This window comes from Rhamphochromis longiceps, linkage group LG11 (genome assembly GCF_057381845.1).
Source record: "Rhamphochromis longiceps isolate RC_006_pf linkage group LG11, R_longiceps_female_GT1.1, whole genome shotgun sequence".
Taxonomy (NCBI): domain Eukaryota; kingdom Metazoa; phylum Chordata; class Actinopteri; order Cichliformes; family Cichlidae; genus Rhamphochromis; species Rhamphochromis longiceps.
Window position 1 is genome coordinate 33,631,307 of NC_140567.1, and position 20,906 is coordinate 33,652,212.

General features: G+C 40.8%; 1 protein-coding gene across 1 annotated transcript in view; it reads left to right on the top strand.

The window, feature by feature from the left end:
• Nucleotides 1-20,906, top strand: part of dgkb (diacylglycerol kinase, beta) — an 88,477-nt gene that overhangs the window by 42,692 nt on the left and 24,879 nt on the right. Inside the window, exons 19-20 of the mRNA XM_085423754.1 lie at nucleotides 8,073-8,233; nucleotides 15,406-15,470. Coding sequence (XP_085279880.1) covers nucleotides 8,073-8,233; nucleotides 15,406-15,470 — 226 coding nt within the window. The remainder of the gene's footprint in view (nucleotides 1-8,072; nucleotides 8,234-15,405; nucleotides 15,471-20,906) is intronic.

Consider the following 20,906-nt stretch of genomic DNA (forward strand, 5'->3'; position numbering starts at 1 on the left):
CCACAAGACGCCGGATGTCCCGATGTAAGATGGTGCCCAGCTCAGGACTTGAGGTAGCAGATTTTGGACTCTTGATCGCAATGCTGGAACTTGGAGTGACCCTCACATGCACATCTCGAACGATCCCTTTGGAATCAGGATTCACGCTGATGACTTTTGCGAGTCTGAACTTCCCTCTAAGGGCATTTTGGTCGCAGAGCCAAACTATGTCTCCAACAGCAATGTTTCTCTCTGAAGTATGCCATTTACTGCGGATGAACAGGTTTGGTCCAGCGAGTTGGCTCCAGGACCTCCAGAAGTTGTTGACTGTGGTTTGTATTTCCTTCAGCCTTTTGAAAGGATAATTTGTGAAGTCGACAGTTTTGAAGTCCCCGCTTTGTGTGGCTCGACCAAGCAACAGATTGTTCGGTGTGATGTAGTCAATGCGATCTTCCCGGCTCTGAATTCTGGCATCAATGGGTCTCTCATTTGCAAGGTTGGCGGCTAGCTGGAGTGCTGTCAGAAACTCACTAAAGGTAAGAGCCTCTGTATTGCCGAGAGTATGGAGGGCTCTCTTGGTAACTCTGACAGCAGCTTCGGCGGCCCCATTTCGGTGAGGTGAGTCAGCGGGAAGAATCTTCCATGCCCAGATGGTCTCATTTTTGGCAGAGTATTCTTCAAGCGACTCCTTGTTTTGTTGTTTCAGGTAAGCATACATTTCTTCCAAGACAGGTTTGGCGCCGACAAAGTTTGTGCCAGGATCTGACCAGATTTTTCGGGGATGGCCTCGGACAGAAGTGAACCTCTGGTAGGCAAGCAGGAAGCTCCCTGTTGATAGTGTGCTCGCTAGTTCGACATGAATGGCTCTGCTTGCCATGCAGCAGAACACAACTCCCCAAACTTTCATGGTCACTCTTCTCTTGACATCATCCCTCACATGATAGGGTCCAAACAGGTCGACAGATGTGAATTTGAATGGTGCAGCAGGATTTGACCTCTCTTCGGGTAAGTCTCCCATTACTTGCTTACAGGTTCTTGCCTTTGCCTTCTTGCAGATGATGCACTGGTCAACGACCTTTTGGGCAATAATTCTTCCTCTGACAACCCAAGCCTTCATTCTCATCCGCAGTAAGGTTCCTGCCACTCCGTCATGTCCCTTGCCGTGTGCTTCTCTGGCAAGGAGGGTGGATAACCAGGCTTGGAATGGTAGAAGGGGAACGGCTCTGCGGTCCTCTTTGAAGGTCTGGATTCTGCCACCACAAACTAGAAGTCCACTTGTTTGGTCTTTGTAAACGACTAGTCTGTCTGTTGTGGTGCTTGGGAAGTTGACGCCCTCTTGTGCTGCTAGGCAAAGGTCTCGAAAAGCATCTCGTCTCTCGCTGACTGTGAGGACACCCAAAGATGGTACTACCTCCCACTTTTCTTGGTCTCTGGTCTTTGATCTCATGAACTTTTTGGCAACCCTCCAGCCCCACGCCACGGTCCCAATCAGCCTTCTCAGGTTGCATGAATCGCCTTTCATCAATTAGCTGTTGGGTTGCTACTCCTGCCAGTGGTCTTCTTGACTCTACGTGTACTAAGTCCTGAGCCGCCTTGACGTGGATTCTGGTAAGGACCGCAACAAAAGTCTTTTTCTGTAGCTTTGTGACCGTTTCCCGAGCTTGGGCAGCGACTTCTCCGGCGGATTTCTTCCGCCACTCATCTTCAGGAAGTTGGAGAAACTTTGGACCCGACTGCCACTCGTAGTCCTCGGTTAGGGCATTCGGACTGGCCCCTCTGGTGAGGATGTCTGCAATGTTTGCTGACCCAGGAATCCACCACCAATCTTGGACATCAGTGCTACTCTGGATTTCACCAACGCGGTTTGCAAAGAAGGTCTGGAAACCGTAGCTCTCACGCTGGATTGCACCCAAGACGGTCTGGCTGTCGACGAGGTGGTACCATTTTTTGACCTGGATTCTGCAGTGTCTCTGGAAGTAGGTCTTCAGACGGGCAGCAAAGACTGCGCCACACATCTCTGCTTTAACAGGATCGCCTTTGTGGTTGAGAGGCGTCAGTTTGGCTTTGGACTCTACTAGTCTCACAATGACACTATGGCTGCAGCTCCAGCGAAGGTACATCACTGCACCATATGCATGTTCACTGCCGTCAGAGAACGTGATGGCACTGGGCTCTGCACAGGGATCTGGTGGAGTCAGGGCTCTAGTGAAATGCAGTTTTTTCAGGTCAGCATACTCTTCCAGAAGCTTTATAGCGTCTTCTCGGAGACCTTCAGACAAGGCTGCGTCCCATGTGTCTTCGAGGCAGTGCTTTACTTTTGCTTCTTGGAAAGCTCTCCTTACCAGGATGGCACCCTTTTGTTTGACGGGAGTCACTAGACCGAGTGGGTCGTATAGGCCGGAGACTTGGCTTAGCAGTTCTCGCCTGGTGAGTGGATCAGGTGTTTGCGCTCTGACTTCTTCTCTGAGCACGTCTTGACCAAGGCGCATTTTCCTCCTTTTCTTTGAGAAGTTCACTGCAACCATGACATGAAGCTTGTCATCATTGATGGTGTAGCCAAGGCCAAGGGCTTTGTTGTCATCTTCCGTCAGCTGGTTCGGCAGGATCATAGTCTTTGGCTCTGATCGAGGCAACTCTTTCTTCGACTCCTCCCTCCCACTTTGACTGGAGTAGACCCAAGGCTTCATGTAGAATCCTCCAGCTCTCAGGATGTGCTCAATGTTGGCTGTTAGGCGTCTCAGATGGTCGAGGTCATTGTGTGATGTCAGGATGTCATCGACATAAGCATCTTCTTCCAGCACATGTTTCTCTTCTGTGAAGTGACTGAATGAAGGTAGGTTTGCGGTTTCTCTCATGGCGACTTGGGCTATGCAACCAGCAGATTTGTCTCCAATGTTGACTCTTGTTATGGCATAGTCTTCTATGTCTGCATCTTCTGTGTCACGCCACAAGAATCTGTGCAAGTGGACTTCTCGATCTTCCAGCCAGACGGAGTTGTACATCTTGCGGATGTCACCAAGGGCGGCGTAGACACCAGCTCGGAACCTCAGCAGGACAGCTCTTATCGGATTCAGGACATCAGGACCTTTGATGAGGATGTCATTCAGGCTGAGGCCTCTGTACTTCTGGCTGCTGTTCCACACCAACCTCACTGGGGTAGAGACAGAGTGTGGATTTGGCGCGATGAGGTGGCTTATATACCATACTGGCCCAGTCCAACTCTGCAGGACTTCTTTGGACAGCTTCACTGCAGCTTTGCGGTTTACCATCTCATGAACTTGTGCAGCATAGGCCTTCTTCCATTCAGGTTCTTTAGATAGCTTCATCTCGGTTCTGATGAATGTTGCTTCTACTGCTTTCCTGTTATTTGGCAAGGTTGCTGGATCTTCTACCCATGGGTATTTGGCATGCCAATGCGGTTCACTGTTGTGGTCATCTCCAGTTGAGTAAGTCAGGCCATTCCTCACGATCTCCATCTCCCTCTCGTCTGCAAGCGTCATTTCTTTACCCCCTGGCTGGCAGCTCCCACAACGACACCCTCCACATCTCGGCTGGCAAGCGGCTCCGATGCTTTTCCACCTCCACCACTTCAGAAAGTCTCTGCTGCTGGTAGCTGTGGTGGATAGAGTCTCAGGGTGATCAGGGTGCTGACAGGAAGCTAGGTCTTTAGTGAACTCTTGGTACTTGAGTGCAGCAGCTCTCATTGATCTTGCGAAGTGAGTTTTGGAGGTGTGGGCCATCAAAGTGACTTCCTCAAAGAGGTCTGGATGTGCGCCCCCAATTGTCTTGCCAAGTGGACCATCCCAGAGAACCAGGTCACCGATGGAACGGATCTTTTGGGGCACCAGCTGGCCTTCTTTATGGCTGATTAGAAGCTGGATCTCTCTGGGTCTGATGAGGTCTTGGAGAGGGATGTCAGGGAAGATCTTTTGTAGCTTCTGAGGTGGAACATGTCTTTCCACTTCAGCAATCTTGTCAAGACCATAGCAGACTAACTGGTGAGGCTTTAAAGTTCCTTTTGAGGTGTTGACACGGATCTTGAGAAGGTAGCGCTTGGTTGCCACAGACACCTTCATACCTCCGATACCCTGGATGACAAGCATGACGTCTTCACTGCGAAGGTTGAGCTTACTTGCAGCTTTATGGGTTATGTAGTTTGTGTCAGATGCTAGATCAATTAGTGTCCCAATTCTCTGCCCATCATTGGCGATGACGTCAAGGAGCATCAGGATCACAGGGTACTCTTTTAGACCAGTCTCCTCCAGTAGACCTCTCTCTGCTGCCATGGAGTTGAAGGCTCGTGATGAGACGTTGCAGAAAGCTTTCCGACACTGCTGCGCTAGCTCTGGCGATAGTTTAGAGATGAACTCTTCTTGAACCTCTGTATACCTCCTCCCCTCAGCTCTCGCCGGACCAGACTTGGGCCTTTGTGATAAGGGTCGTGGCAAGGGACAAAGAAGGTAATGATGCTGGTCTTTGCACTCTGGTTTTCCACACAGGTAAGTAGTCTTTCTGCAGGGTTCATCGTGGATCTCGAGGCATCTCTTGCAGGCTCTAAGTTGCTGCACTGCATCCTCTTTCTCCTGTAACTTTGTGTTGGTTCTAAACCGTCTGCAGATGTAGAGCTTTCTCTTGTGCTTTGGGTCCCCACAGATGATGCAGCCTGCTGGATCAGTACTGGATTTAACTGACTTGGTACGGGCGTACTTCACTGGGAACTTTATTCTCTCCTTGGCAGGGTCGATGTCTCTCAGCTGGTCTAACTGCTCGTAGATGGACTCTTGGGATTGGAGGTATGCGAGCAGCTTGTCAAACCGGTTCTGATGAGTCACAGCATTCTTTGGATCAGCAGCGTGTGTAAGCCAGTCTTTCTTTAGGGACTCAGGCAGCTTGCTTTCAATAGACTTTATTACTAAGAGGTTCTTTATGGCATTTGCTTCATCCAGCTCACTCAAATCATAGAGGGCCTTTTCAACTGCGTGGATAAGCTCTATAATTCTTCTAGGCTGGTTGCTACGAACAGGAGGGATAGCTTGAAGCTCCTCAATGATTTCAATGGCGATGGTAGCTTGATTTCCACAGCGGTTCTCGAGGACTCTGAAGATCTCATCGGCCGAGGTGTATGTGGACAGGCGCAGATCTTTGGGCACTTTATCATCGAGGCTATCAAGAAGTTGGAATTTCTTTACTTCCACGGACCCGGTTGGTTCACCTTGCTTTTGCAGAGCCTCCCATTCCTTCCGCCATCTGTAGAACTCACACTGGCTGCCGGTGAACTTTGGTAAAGCTGTGGCTTTCAATTTTATGGCTGCGACCGGGGCTGCATTGCAGACTGTGACAACTGCTTGGTCGGCATCTCTTTTAATTCTCTCTGCTTTGATAACGGCGGCCTTCCCTGACACCAGCTTTGGAAGGCAGGTTTCGAGCTCCATTAGTCGACGATCACAATCTCGCCTCTCAGCAGGTGGAGCCCAGCGGTTCCATGTCTGGTGTGCCTGCTTAGCTTTCTTCACCAGTTCTTCTAGATGGTGGAGCATAAAATCATATGCCTCCAGGGGTGTATCAGGCTGAGTGGATGTGACGTTCTCACACGCCATTTCTGCTGATTTTAGAGCAAGGGTCAGTTCTCTTTCACCATATGATGTCCACAGTGTCTCTCTGATCAGGTGCTTCACCTCCTTCAACTTCTGCTCACATTCTTTCTCCGTTTTCTCGACGTCTGCTCTCTGTTGGCCCATCAGCTCCGGTGTGCCCTCTGCTTCACACTGCGTGATGTAGGCGGCCTCAAGCTCCTCATTCACGTCAATCACTTTGGAGCCCTCTACTGTGAGTCTCTTGAAGGAATCCTGCAGCTCCTCTACAGACATATCCATGTGGGTCCTTATTATATGGTTGGTGAGTCTGGAAAACAGTCTCTTTGCAGTGGTTCGCTCTATTTTCAGCTCTTCGAGTGACTTGGACTCAGCCATTCTGTTTTCTCGGTTGTTGATTGGACAGGCAAACTGTGTGCGATTTCCTCCAGGCCCCCAGGTGGAGTCTTCTCCGTCTTTGTGGTGAGCTTTTGTGGAGTCTTCACTGGTCAAGGCCGGTTTCTCTACTGGCCAGGCCGGTTTTTTACTGTCAAGTGTTCTCTGACTGTGAGGTGCCCACACTTGAAAAAGACCAGACTTTGAATTTCACTCAACTTTATTTTGACCAGGTAGATAGGTAAGTAGCAGCAGCAGGTAAAAAACCTTTCAACACAAAAATAAAGAACATGTCATTAACCAGTAACCATTCAGATGAATTACATGCATTACACAGAAGACAGATGAAATAACAAAATACACTTCAGTAAAGCCATTTACCATGTGGTTAACTGTGTTAATTTAACTGTGGTTCTTAAATATACAAAATGTGTCTTCTTTGCATTTAACACTTTTTTTATAAACAATTGTATTTTAAAGTATACATTTTAGAGTTCAAACATTTTACACAAACATTTTAATAGAGACTTTAACTAAGGATTTTCTTTACAAAGAATTATTTTCTTTAAATCAAAACCAAACATTTATTCACTAGTTTTACGATCCACCCAAGGATTTGGGGGTAACTATTTTTAATATTAAGTAACATAAATATGTGGGAACACTAACTGCACAAACAATTTATTCAAACTTAAACATTCTTAACTTAAATGCAGCAACTATTTCCCTAAGCGTAAAACATTTGCACAACTGAACTTCCATAGTTCCAAATATATGTGAGCTCAAAAGCTTACCGATAGCCCGTCTTGTTCAAAGTCTTCCTCACAGTGGAAAAGTGCTTTGTTTGCCGTCCTCTCAGTATGTTGCTCACGGGTCAAATGACTGCTGCATGCATTTTAAGGTCTACTAGGCACGCCCACCCTTGATTGCTCTAATGTGGCTCACCTGGCAGGGCGGCGCACACCAGGCCGTGCTTAGTTGTTGATTGCACCCAAGGTCTAATCAGCGGCCATGCACAAGCAGCAGCACCGAACAGGTAGTGGGCAGGAGGAGGAAGAGAGGAATAACAGCCACACCTACTAGGTCAGCGCGACAGTAATCTACAAACAGCATCCTCACATACGTGTCTCTCTTCTCCAGGTGTGACAGGGCAGTGTGTAGTGTCAGGGCTATGGCATCATCAGTGGACCTGTTGTGGCGGTATGCAAACTGTAGAGGGTCCAGTGAGTCGGGTAGTGCAGAGCAGATGAAGTCCCTGACCAGCTTCTCGAAGCATTTGCTTACGATGGGGGTCAGGGCTACAGGTCGCCAGTCGTTCAATGAGGAGATGGTGGAGGATTTGGGTACAGGGACGATGGTGGCCATTTTGAAGCAGGCTGGGACTACAGACAGAGAGAGGGAAAGGTTGAAGATGTGCGTGAACACTCCAGCCAGCTGAGCCGCGCATGACCTGAGGACGCGGCCGGGAATCCCGTCCGGACCAGTAGCTTTGCGTGCGTTCACCTTCCTGAAGCACTTCCGCACATCCTCCTCAGACACAGTGTGCGCACTGACGTCATCCGCGGTGCGCACACTGTCCGGTCTCATGGTGTTCGCTGTGTCGAATCTAGCGTAGAATACGTTTAGATCCTCACACAGAGAGGCCGTGGTCTGCGGTATGGGGATATATGGGGAGTTCACATTTGAAATGAATATAGAAATTAAACTTTGAGACCAGAACTGGGGTTTTTTTCCCAACTAGGCTGTAGACATTTTTTTTCTGCTGTAAGTGAGGCTATTTTTAACTTACTTTGGATCCAGCCTCAAAAGGAAATGCCGTTTTTGGCACTTGTGAACTGACGTAATTTTTTCACCATAGGTCAAAATACCAAATAAAGACCAAACAAAAATGTCCAACACAATATAACCCAAGGATTTTATAATAACAAAATCATTAAGTATAAGTAACAAAATTGAGTAATACTGGAAGTAAATTGTCCATATACATGTATAAAAACTTATTTGGAAACTCACTTGTATTTTCGTGTATTTGCCCATGCACCTGTGTTTGCAAAGTGTCAGTCATGTGGCACGAGATATTCTAGACCCATTTTAACATCTCACTTGTCTCATCTTATTCTTCCTGAGGCTATGAGGGCGAAAGCCTCCTTAAGATCCTGCGGGACATTGAGAACAGTACAGAGGTGATGCTGGATCGCTGGAAGATTGATGTCACACCCACAGACAAGGAAGAGCGAGGGGACCCAGTGCCTTACAGCATTATAAACAACTACTTTTCCATTGGAGTGGTAAGTTGAACACTGAGACAATAAGGTGCAAAGATACCTTTTGTTGGTATTTTATGTTATATGATTTTGATGTAATACCCTTTGTCAGATCTTCTCACTTTGAACAGTATTTAATAGTGTTTAGTGCTGAAGAAAAAAACATGATGTCCACATTAAATACATTTAGATGTAAATAGTCTTTGTATTTGATTTTATGTATAATTGTTTCTGCACACACACAAATGGCAGCTAATTGCATGTTGCTTAGCAATTGCATGATGCCTCTCACTACAAAAACACCTGCTTGTGAAGGGGATTGGGGTAAGTCTCACGTTCTAGGTGTCAGATGTGACGCTCGTGTTGAAACAAACAAAAGAAAAAGCAGTAAACTGTTTAGCATCTGCATATTCTCAGGGATTTTGGTGTTATTTCTTCACACATTTTTAATAATCAAAATCAGCAATGTAAATATTTTGACTGTTTTTGATTGAAACAAAAAAAAAATCTATGAATAAGTAAACTTGCTAAGACTATAAAAACAAAGAACGATGTGTAAAAGAAAAAGGCAATGTGCAAATTAAGATAAAATTAAAGATTTTATGGGTTTAAAAAGTACTTTAGCTTTAGCTGGAAAAAAAACTACAATGAAAACCAAAAATTCAACCTTAGGCTCAATGTGTAAAGTGATGTGTTGAAATATAAATACTACTAATAATACGATTACAATTTTAACTTATATAGATGCTGCATTCCCAGGTTGGGTGTAAAGGCTTTAACACACTTATATCACAATGCAAGACATAATAATAAACAATAAAAACAACCACAATAAAGACTCTCAACGATGAACCAGTTGCAATATAAATTTCCTTGTGGGGCTCGCGTGCTGTCCACTAATCACAGGGTTGATAGTTTGATCCTCACCTTTAGCAAGATACTGAACCTCAAGCTGTTTCTGCTGGGAGGCCAGGGCCATTGCTGTGTGAGCATGTGTAAACAGGTGAATGGGAAGCATTGAAAGTGCTGTGCTGAAATACTGTAAAGGCTCTCTGTAAGTGGAGACAATTTATCACTTGTGCACTGCTGAGAGAATGTGAATATGGCACCTTTTTACGCCTTACACACCAAAGGAAGGTTCAGTCTTTGTAAGAAAGAGTCTCAGACAAAGAATGATACCAGTAGACAATTTAACCTAGAAAAAAAAATAGAAATAGCTGCTAACATGTGGACTCCTGTGCTTAAAATTAAAATTCCTCTCTCAATAATTCTTCTTTCTGACTGTTTTGGAAGGTTGAATACAGAAGGTAGAACAGCGAGTGGAGTACATGCAGTAACAGCCTAATCAGTCAATTTATTTGTTGTGATCACATTGTGGTTAGACCTTTATTGAGATGTGCTCAAACCTCTACCGTCTCTGATCGATAAACAGGGCCTGTTGTGTATTTGCATGAAGTTACGCATCCATTAGCACCTCCCCTGTCCATCAGCACCATAATGACACTGATTTCACGTAGCTCGTGTTAGCCATTACTGATAAATGTCAGGGGGAAATATGGTAATTGACATTTACAGGTGGTAGAGGAGGGAGTCGCTCGGGTTTGTCAGATTTGTAGAGACCATGGCAGGGACATAAGTGATGCATGGCCCTAGAAATGTTAGTTGAATAACACCTCCAGCCCTGGGCTCTTAATGACGATGTTTGAGGATATTAGAGGACGGGTCTTGTTAACATTGTGATAAAGGAGAACAATAGCTGTAATCTGTCTACAGTGATGAACATATGGTGATGTGTTCAGGGGGAAGTGGTAACAGTTTGAAATACATCCCAGAGCATTCATCCAAATGTTCAAATGCATTAATAGCCTAGCATAAATGTCAGACACACAAGTTACTTCATCTGCTGCTTCATTTGGAGAACTTTCAAGTCAGATTTATTGGTGTAGCATTTTCAGAAACAACAAGTAAGTGAACATTCAAAGATCGACTTCTGAAAAAGGCGATCACAAACAAGAAAATAAATGTATTGCTATCAAATTATATAATATCATTTATATATTAGTATTTTTCATCATTATGTTAAAATGGTACATTTTTGTCTACTTGATTGTAATGGAGATTGTTGATGGTAAAAACAACATTCAGCCAAATGCAAATGGGCCTTTTTAAAAAACACAGAATGTACAAAAGATTGTTGTTACTACTGTGAAGCCATCTTTTGTTTTGTGTCCTCTCATAGTAGCTGCAACTGTGCACCATGATCTTTTTTCTTCAAAGTCAGAAGTGACTATGTTTGAATGCGAGGGTAGAGTACTAAGTCAACTAAAGTTAACACTTGCTATCTTTATTAGCAAAGTGTATCAATACCCTATATGCATGCATCATGCAGACATAAGTAGCTGCTAATGTATCAGTAACACAATTTAGTAGCAGAATTCATGTAGCCAGGTGTGTCAACACTGACTTGTTACCTAACAATGCATAACATTAACTCTTAATGCATTTTAAAAAGTGAGTTATACTGCACAAAAATTCACCCCCAAAGAGTTAAGATAAAAAGCTTTTTTTCTTCTTTTTTCCCAAACTGCCAGGCAGACATTTTTATTTCTTGCTTCGAACTTCGAAACTGATGTTAACTCTCTTTTTGGTACCTAAAAGTGGTCATTCAAGAAATTTTTGATACTTCTGCACTGGCAAGACTGTGATTGTTTTAAAGGTACAACATGCAGCTTTGAGCAGTCGTAGAGTTGGGTTTCATTCTTTTTCACTGAACATTTAACTTAAGTGAAATCTTCAGTGTAGTCACCAGGTTACCATTGATTTTTCCTAGTTGCAAGGAGGCTGCCATCCTGTTTTTACGCTTGTGTGACTGAAACATAAAGATGCATAATTTTGCTCAAAATGTGGTGGATTTTAATGTTAGTATGTGCAGTCAACCAAACATGCAGTACTCTAAAAAAAACGTGAAGTTTTAATGCTTTAATGATTGCTTCTTGTTGAAGCAAACATTGAGAGAAAACGTCTTTGGCCTGACATCTTTGGTTCATAAACTCATTATAACCCCTATTGTCTTTGCTCTGTTGGTGGGATTAGTGGGCGCGATGATGACAAATGAAGTTGTTTGTGGGGGATTAAGAAGACTTTGAGGTCTCTATGGATTTGAGTGTGATACAATATTTTGTTTGCATCAAATTTTTTGCTTTCCGTTGAATGAGAGAATTACATTAAAGATTATGCGACAAGTCAAGCTAATAATTACTTCAGAGATTATGCAGATGAAGAGTAGATTGTTTCTGTAATGACACTGTTGAAATCAAAAGATCAGCAATAGCAGCCAACTCGGACGATGACTGTCACTGGCAACATATGCTTGAAAGTCATTTCCATGAGTCCTTTTAAATTTGTATTCATTTTAGGATCCATTTGGAGGATCCTAAAAGCAGAGTGGTTATGGCACATACCAGACAGATTTTGGCCATCATCTCTTTGTGCATTTCCTGTCTTTCTTTCTTATGTCCCCTTGTAATAAAGGCCAGAGGTGTTTAAACTTGACTGACTGCTCTGATACTGGTCAGTCACCAATAATGCGTTATAGTAACCGAAGAACAAAAGAACAATACTTTCTCTGATCTCATTCTTGTCCCACAGCACAGGTATTTCTTCTTCTTTCTTTTTCTTGAATTTTTCCAGCCTAACCTTCTGCCATGGCCCAGTTGGGTTGAGAATTAATGACGCCATCCCTTTGGGAGGATGTGGAAGTGACGTGAAGTGTAATGATCTCAATCAGGGCCAGGGGTGAGAGACAGAACTAATCACTGAGCGCACTCCGCTACCATAATGCAGTCAGTCGCCCTAATGACCCTGGCACTCCTGTCAAAGCCATTACTCTCCACTGTAGTGAAAGGCACATCAAACCGCTGAAGCCCACTCATAATTGGACTAAACTTTGAGCTATGAGAGGACATTACACATGTCCTGTATTAATTTGGGTGCCAGATTTTTACATTGGTAATTATTTGAGGGCAGCTGGGGGTGAGGGGGGGGAGTGAGCTGACGGCGCATCAGACCTGTGAGGGGGTCAGTGCATAAGAATGTGTCATACATGTATTCAAGGTTTGGCCCACTACTCCTGTCATATTGGTGTTTTATTGTGTTGTTTTTACACATAAAGTCAGAAAACTAGTAAAATGTATCCAGTTGGACAAACACAACATCTTAACTAACTAACTTTTTTTTCAACTCAGTTTTGCAGAACAGCTAAAATTACACTCAACCATGAAAAAAGCTCTTTGTAACTTACAACATTTTTTTTTTAAGTTATTTATCAAATTCTGCTTAGATAAACATAATTAGATATTAAACAAACATTTGAAACCCATTGAAATGAAAAGATATTTCTTGATAAGTCGTGTTTGGCGCAAAAAAGAACCCTGAAACAATTTTGTCATTTTATACTACACACATTTTGAGTGTACCCTTGACCAAGATGTGCAGTGCACGCTGGTGTATTAGCATGGTGCATAGTGAATAATTTAAAAAAGAAAACAATGAGCAAGGAAGAAAAAAATAGCTATTCACCTGCTGCTCACTTGTAATTTATTACAAGAATGGAAAGAAAATAATTTTATATTCAGAATATTACAGTATTGTAATTCGCAAATTTCAATTTTATATTTTAGATTGGTCCAAATTGATTTTCACAAAATAATTTAGGAGGTAAAAGAAAACATCAAAAGCACAAAGTGATTTTGTTTCAGAAGCTTTCCAGGTGGGGTTGTTTCTATTTTTGTTTGTGTTTCTGAATAAAAAAAAATTAAATAAAGCTAATATAATAATATTTTTGTTTTTGTTTTGATAGAGGTTTTGCTTTTCTGTGTAAATTTGTATATGACTTTGAACAGTTTTCATGTTTTTATCAAACATTTGTACAGATAAAATTATATTTTGTTATATATACTATATGTGAATACTGTAAATGTTCTGTATTTTGGTTATAGGAGCATTAGAGTGTTTCTTTTTTAAGTTTTTTAATTTAAAGCAAACAAACAGTACAGCAATGTAGAACGACAAAGTGCTTTATCCACTCTGGGTTGCTTGAAATCGCTGTTTACTGTTGCAAAGCCACAGCTCCACTTGTACAGATCTCAGATAATAGACCCCAAACCAAAGGGGAGACAACCTCTCCTGGCTTTTGCTCTCTTGTTTGCAGCTATTGTCCTGTTTGTAAGAAAATCAAGTTACAATCTCTCAGATATATCCATCACCTCACCTTTCTTGCTCACGATGGAAGCGTGAGGCGAGTCTGCGGGGATCTTGAAGAAATCTTTTGGTCTTCTGCTTACAGCGTCTTGAAGAGACATCAAGAGAAACTCCATTGATTTTTCTCTTTTGGCTTCTTCTAAATTTCTGTACAGAGAGCTAGCAGGGGGTCCTCCCTGTAGGTGCTGTTTCAATAGTGCCACTCAAAATGGAGTGGGTCAAAACAGATTGCTTCAGCGGAGGGGGGGCGAGGAACAAGCCCAGAAAGTTTACAGCAACTTTTCCCTCACTCTTTCTTGAGATGTCTTCAGAGCAAGATAAGTTTTCATCAGAGTTTTTCACAAAGGCCAGTACACGTTTTTCTGCTGACACGGACTTGGAAGTGTAAATTAAAGGAAATTTATGTTTTTCCTTCATTAGAGTCAGGCCTCACGCCCTGAGAGGTTTTGTGCATACTTTACGGCATATTTGAGTTCATATGTCATGTTCACCTGCTTACTGGTGTTCCGATTAAATACCCTGTTTAGCATTTTTGCACAAATGCTCTTTGATATTAAAATATCCAATATATTTTAACTCAAACTGCGGTGCTGTGCTCCAGTACATTTAAACAGTTAATGCCCAGGTTAATACAAAGAAAGGATACCACTGTGAAGGGAAATTTATTAGTAGGCAGTAGTCTTTTTTTTCCATTTCAAAAATGAGATTACAGGTAAACTAAAATGAAACACTTCATATACATTTAAATCGTTTATTTAAAAGTACCTTTGACTGCATTGTGGTTTTATGAAAAACTGTGCAATATTCAAAATGTTATTGTTATTAATCAACAAAAACCTTTGTCATGTGAGAGAATGATGAGTGATTATGGGTATTTAGGTTTAGAAGTAGATTGGAGAAAATCTGAACTGCAGAGAGACGAGTGGTGAGGTACATACAGAGAAAGAAAACAACTTGGTTGCTGAGGTTTCAGCAGCTTCCTGTAGGGTGGTTAGGAGCAGTATGTGTTTAATTAATTAGCCCATATGGAAGCAGCATGTTTTCATCAGGGTCTCTGTCAACTTCATCCAAAGCTTAGCAACCTTCTGCGTACTACAGCTCCTGTAATCTTATAGCGATAAACACCATGGACATCCAAGATGTGCCTGCAATGTTTGAGAAGTGTGGAGTAAATATCAGCTGACATAAATTTAAACTTTAACGTAATAAAATTTTGCATGCTATTAATTGTTGTAATGACATGAGTACAAAGGATTATTAGGGCCACATTAAAAAAATATATTAAAGAGAAAAAACTTGAAATGTGGTGATTACAGTTGTTTTTTCAAGACTGTACCCTCTACAAAATGCCTTGTGTGGATGATTTAGTCAAACAAATTGATCTGCCGTTTTGTGATACAACATACATCCTCTTTATTGCACGAGGGTGTAACCATCAATAACCTCGCATCTGTCCATTACCAGTCATTTCATTTCGTACAAATCCACTCTTCCAACTTTGTGTGGTTTTTTTCCATCTGACCATTTGCAGCTTTCTGCACCATCTTTTCAAAGTCCTTACACTTTATCACCGCACTGTGTTTATGTGCTAAAAGGGAAATCATTTCCTTCCTTCTTACTAAAACTGGCAGTTTGTCTTGAAAGAACAACTGTAAGCTCCACCTTTCGACTTTTTTCTCAAAATAGATTTTTGATTTTATTCTCAGAATTTTGACTTTAACCTAAAAATGATAAATACATTTTTTTCTTAATGAGGTCCTAATACTTTGTTGTAGAGAAGAGCTTATTTATTAATTAATTAATTTTTTTACCTAGAGTTCCATACACTAAAGTGTCCAAAACTAGAGGTTGCAAGACTGTAATTCACTTATGATCTGTTGTTAAACTATTACACCAACTTGCTTCAATAAAACATACAATTTTATTGTCTCTTTCAGGATGCCTCAATCGCACATCGTTTCCATGTTATGAGAGAGAAGCACCCTGAGAAGTTTAACAGCAGGTATGTTTCTGTTTTGTTCTTTTGGGCCATTGGAGCTATTGCCATTGGGCGAGAGGCATTGCACATCCTGGACCAGTAAATGGCAGGGCTCACCCGAAGAGACAGACAACCATTCCCCGTCACATCCACATCTATGGTTAAATTCAAATCACCAATCAACTTAACATGCAAAATCCTCAAAGAGGGGCCCTGCTTAAAATCAATATCTCTTAACAAACATATTGATGAGTGGTTCCCCAGTTTTTCAGCTGGACCACTATTTTGTAGATGTACCCAAACAGGCATTGTTTGAAACATCCTTTTGTTGCATTGTTTTTTTGAAAATATTGACTGCAGTTAATACATACAGTTTGTTTTGGACGTTACTAATGGTAGAGATCTATTGTCTGGTTTGGGTTTACCTAGCACTCTCTTCACTAACTTGTCCATACAATCCTAGCACTACGGAAGTTTCATGGCCTCACTGTGCTCCTCCTGTTTCACTATGTGCTAGATTGTCTTGTAATTTATTAAATAGCAATAGTTCTCTAGTCTTTCTAAAGGTCTTTAAAAGGTTTTTAGGGTTTTTGTTTTTAGGAAAGGGTTTTTTGTTTGTTTGTTTGTTTGTTCATTTGTTTTGTTTTTTGTTTGTTTGTTTTTTGGACATTGGCTGATTGTGTCTGACACCTTTTTTCTGCAAAATGAAAACTAGCACCCTCTGAAAGACAGCTTAACAAAGAAGCAACTCTTTAAATTGTATCTTTACACACTTTGCGGTCCTTGTTCCCATTTCTTAAGCTAAGATAAAACAGTTTGACATAATATTAGGCATAATTATTGCACCAATGGGGTGATTCCGAGAGAGTTACTACCTGAAAACTAAAGCATGGACATGCTGAGATATATATCTTGGCATGTGGTGTCCCCCAGTAGTGTCCTCAACTAGAAGGAAATGGAAATGGCAAATTTCAAGGGTAAAAACTATCCACAGTGCAGGAACAGTATCTGAAAGTCAGGACCACAAGACCTGAGATATACATCTATCCTTTCAATTGATCCACCTATTGTTGCATGACAGTAATCCCCAAATCACACAAAAAAGCATCATCGGTCATGGACTGGCCTCCCCAGAGCGCACGCCATGTGGGGTCATCTTGACAAAATGGAATAAAAAGCAGCTGACATCCAAAGAAGACATTTGAATGTCCTTCAAGAAGCCTGGAAAATTGTTCCTGAAGGCTGCTTTAAGAAATTACAAGAAAATTTGTGTTAGAGAGTTCAGACAGTGAAGAATCAAGGTTTTCATACCAAATTGCTACACCCATTTCACACTTTCCTTTTAAATATCAAGAAAGGAAAGGTGACTTAAGACGTTTGCACAGTATTGTTGATCTGTAGCATTGTAATTTGCTAGTGAAGGGAATCAAGGAAAAATCTGTCTCACTTATAACTTGTATTGGACCCCCTGCCTATTTTTGGATGGTACACCATCATTTAATGAGTGTGGCAGTGATTGCAAAAGTACAGGGTTTGTGATTATCTAGTATCTTGTTTATTTCTTTCTTGGAATAAAAGCTATTATGTGACATTGCAAGGTTCAAATTTTTTTCATCTACCACCCATGTCTAACTACAAACTCCTCCACCTTTATTCTTATATTTCTTATATATGTTGGTACAAAAAAGAAGGACATTATGATAGATCATTTCTACCAACAAGCTCAACGTAAATAAATCTCAAGTTCATAAAACATAAAAAGAAAATCTCAGAGAAATCAAATCATGCATTTTTCACAGTCTAAATAAACCTGCAGTGCATTTGCAGAACCTCTGTTTGACCCTTTTTATGACAGCACAACATGTTTCTTCTCAGCAGGATGAATGGACAGGCTACATGTTTAGCATTTGTGATTACCTTGAGGAGATGCGTTCACCTTTGGAGATGAAAAAATGTGGCATCTATGTTTCCATCAATATTTAACATCTCCAATACATCTCCACTAGCGCCAGGGAGTAATTGCAGGCCTAATTGAATTTGCTTGGCTAGTTTGACATCATGGATCAGTCAGACTGATGACACACAGCCTCCTAATAATCCCATTTGTACTCATTATCATATTTTACTCTGGCCGTAGTACAACATTTAGCCAGCTATTCTTCTGCTGCACGAACATGCAGATAAGCCAGTGAAATGGTCCAAGCGGAAGTGAAGGGGGTTTCAAATAAACACGGGCCTGTTAGTCAATGCTGACAATGATTACGACAGATGTGGCAACATGTTGGAAAAGAGCCAGCAAGCAAGAAAGGACTATATCAACTCTGAATTTCCTCATTAAACAAAGAGGGTGTTATGTGGTCATCATCCACTCCAACATGGTGCCACATCCTTTGCAGATGCTGGTAAATTATTTTCCTGTTTATCACACTCCATCACATTGTGCGTCTACATTTTAGGCATACAGACTGCATCACTGTTGTTTTACCCCATCTTAAGTCCTAGTGAAAAATGATTGAGATATTTTAAGAAAATTATTCTGTCTGTTATTTGAATTCAATTAATAATTCACACAGGGGAATGAGTTTAGGATCTCTCTATTACACACTATCCTTGCCAATTCAATAATGCATGATTATAGTTTTTCAAGGTAGCATAGATTTTGTTAGATTTGTCCAAAGGGCTTATGTCCATTGGAAGTATATTGCAACTTATCACTGAGTCATTTTCCTGCAGCTGGAAGCTCTTTTTCAGGAACTTCTATGACAACTGAAGCAAAGGGTTGCATGTCTTGAGGGGAAGATTTCATTCCACTGTTATTAAGTAGGCGTTGGTGCAAAGCGAATTAAAGAAGACTGAGCAAGTACAATGTTTTTAACAGTATTCAAAAATCATGAAACTGATTTAATATATTAATTCACTTTAAGGTTTCACTCAAACATTTGTCACTATACAGAGCTATGTAATGATACTTACAGTTTGCTTTAAAATAAAAAAGTAAAGTGAATATACCTTGTAAGCAATATTTCAATAAAAAGAAAATGGAAGCATTGTTACTACGAAATAAGTTCAGAAAGATCCAATTTTCTTCTTTTTTTTTTTTTGTTGGGTCTCATATAAAATATACACACAAGGTGCACACGATCTTTAGAGCTGAGACGATGCAACATATGGTTTTTATTTCTGTTATAACTGATTAACTCTTAACAGATGATGTTTAAATAAAATTGAAATATTCCTTTTTCGGTGATTAATATGCATGCTACATTTTTTATAGTATAATTATAATTTTCGTGATTCTTAAATTAAAGGAGTTCCTAATTGTCACTAAAATAAGACAACAAATTAACAAATTTACCATGTGTGGGACTAATAAAGGTTATCTTATCCTAAAAAATTATTTATTGTCCTTTCTACTCATTTCATTTTAACCCCCTTGTTTTGCTTTAATTCTTCACAGCAAAGATTCGACAAGGTGCTAGAAACCTTCTTAGAGATTTAGGTCCATATTGACATGATAGTATCACATAGAAGCTGTAAATTTGTCAGCTACACACCCTGTGATGGGAATCTCCCATTCCGTCACATCATAAAGGTCCTAATTGGACTAATATCTGGTGACTGTAGAGGGCATTTGAGTTTAAACCAGTTTAAAATTATTTGAGCTTTGCTCTGACCTCTGATATCAGAAAGTGTTATTTTTACCCAGAGAACTATCATTCACTTCATAGTTTCTTCTTTCTGGACCATTCTCTGTAAACCCTAAACATGGTTGTGTGGGAAATTCCCAGTTGATCAGCAGTTTCTGAAATAGTCAGACTAGCCCATCTGACATTGACATTTGAATCTTTTTTCTTTGCCATTCTAATGCTTTGTTTAAACTTTAGCAGGTTGTTTTGACCATGTCTACATGCCTAAATCCTCTGAATTTATACCATGCTATTGGTTAATTAGATACTTCTGTTGATAAACAGATGAATGTACTTCTCTTTTGATATCACTTTAAGAATACAAGCAAAGTCTGCAGTTTTATAAATCCCCAGTTAATAAACTTCAATGCAAACCTAAGAATGTCGTCTTAATACTGATATTTAAAATGTAGCCATTGTTTATCTGTCATCCTTTTTGATGCTTTGCCTTTGCTCTAGATTTAGTTTCCAGGTCACGATATATAATAAAAAGTAACGTATGAGACATCAGTACAATGTGTGAAGAGAGAAATGTCAAAGCGTGACTGTTTTTATATGACAGCAGTAATAGGTGTTTTATGAACAAAAATCTATATATTTATGTCACCGCTGTGACCTTACAGAAACTACGTGTTTAACCAGCTTTAATTGCCAGAGAAATAACATAATTAATGAACAGCACTAATTATGAAATGAGGGGATTTTGTTCATGAAATGCTGGGGTCATATTCTCTCTCTCCTTCCATTTTTCTCATTCTTTCTATCTCTTGTATTTGCACCTTGGGGTGATTACCAGGGTGAAGGTGTGAAGATTTGACACTCGGCAGATAGATTCATTTACTGCCACTGCCGGACCTGGAGGTGATAATGAGGTCGAGGATTAAAAGCAGACAATCAGTCGGCCCGTGACGAGGGCCGCGCCACCTCCTCCCCCTCATGACACTCCTCCTCGACCGCCTTGTTAAAATATACTGGTCCCTTTCCCCCCATTTTTTGCTGATCTCCCATGTAATTATACACTAATCTCTAACTCTGAGGGGAGAGATGGATGGTGAGAGAAACAAGGAAAGAGAGGTGGAGAAGCAGAGAGTTGAGAAATTAACTTTGATTTTTGTGTACAGTTTCATGTTAACTTTTTTCATGTTCTAACCAGTGCTCAGATTTGGCACAACCCTGGTACAGTTTACACTAATGTCATTTTTTTACACAATGTAACTCATATGAAATAAAGTGACAGCAAATTGAGGGAAAATAACAGTCACAAGAAATATTTTTCTGTCTTTCCTTAAAAATGATTGGTAAAAATGTTCTGGCTTGATAGTTGTACATTTCCTAAACAATCATCTCAGCTTTTTTGTTTTCTTTGTTATCAGTTTGTAATTATTTTTCCAGTGTTTAGCGCATTTTACTTATAACAATACTTATTTGAATTTCCCTACAGCTTACAAATTCTTGTAGAAATTACCTACCAAATTGATATAAGCTGCTCTAAGACTTAATTGCAATGTGTAACACCAGAAAAAACAGTGCACAATAGAACCCAGTGTAATCACATGCGGTGTGATAGTCTTGAACCATTGTTCTACCACAACTATATAACAATGCACAGTACTAAACAGAACAATGTATTTATTGTAGTCTTGTTTCAAGCCTCATTTTATATAGAATCCACACATTGTGGCTATAGCATGGTTACATCTAAGAAAAGATGGCCATATAAACTGGATGTTAACAATGGGCATGTTAAAGTGTCCCTGTATAAGATACTAAACGG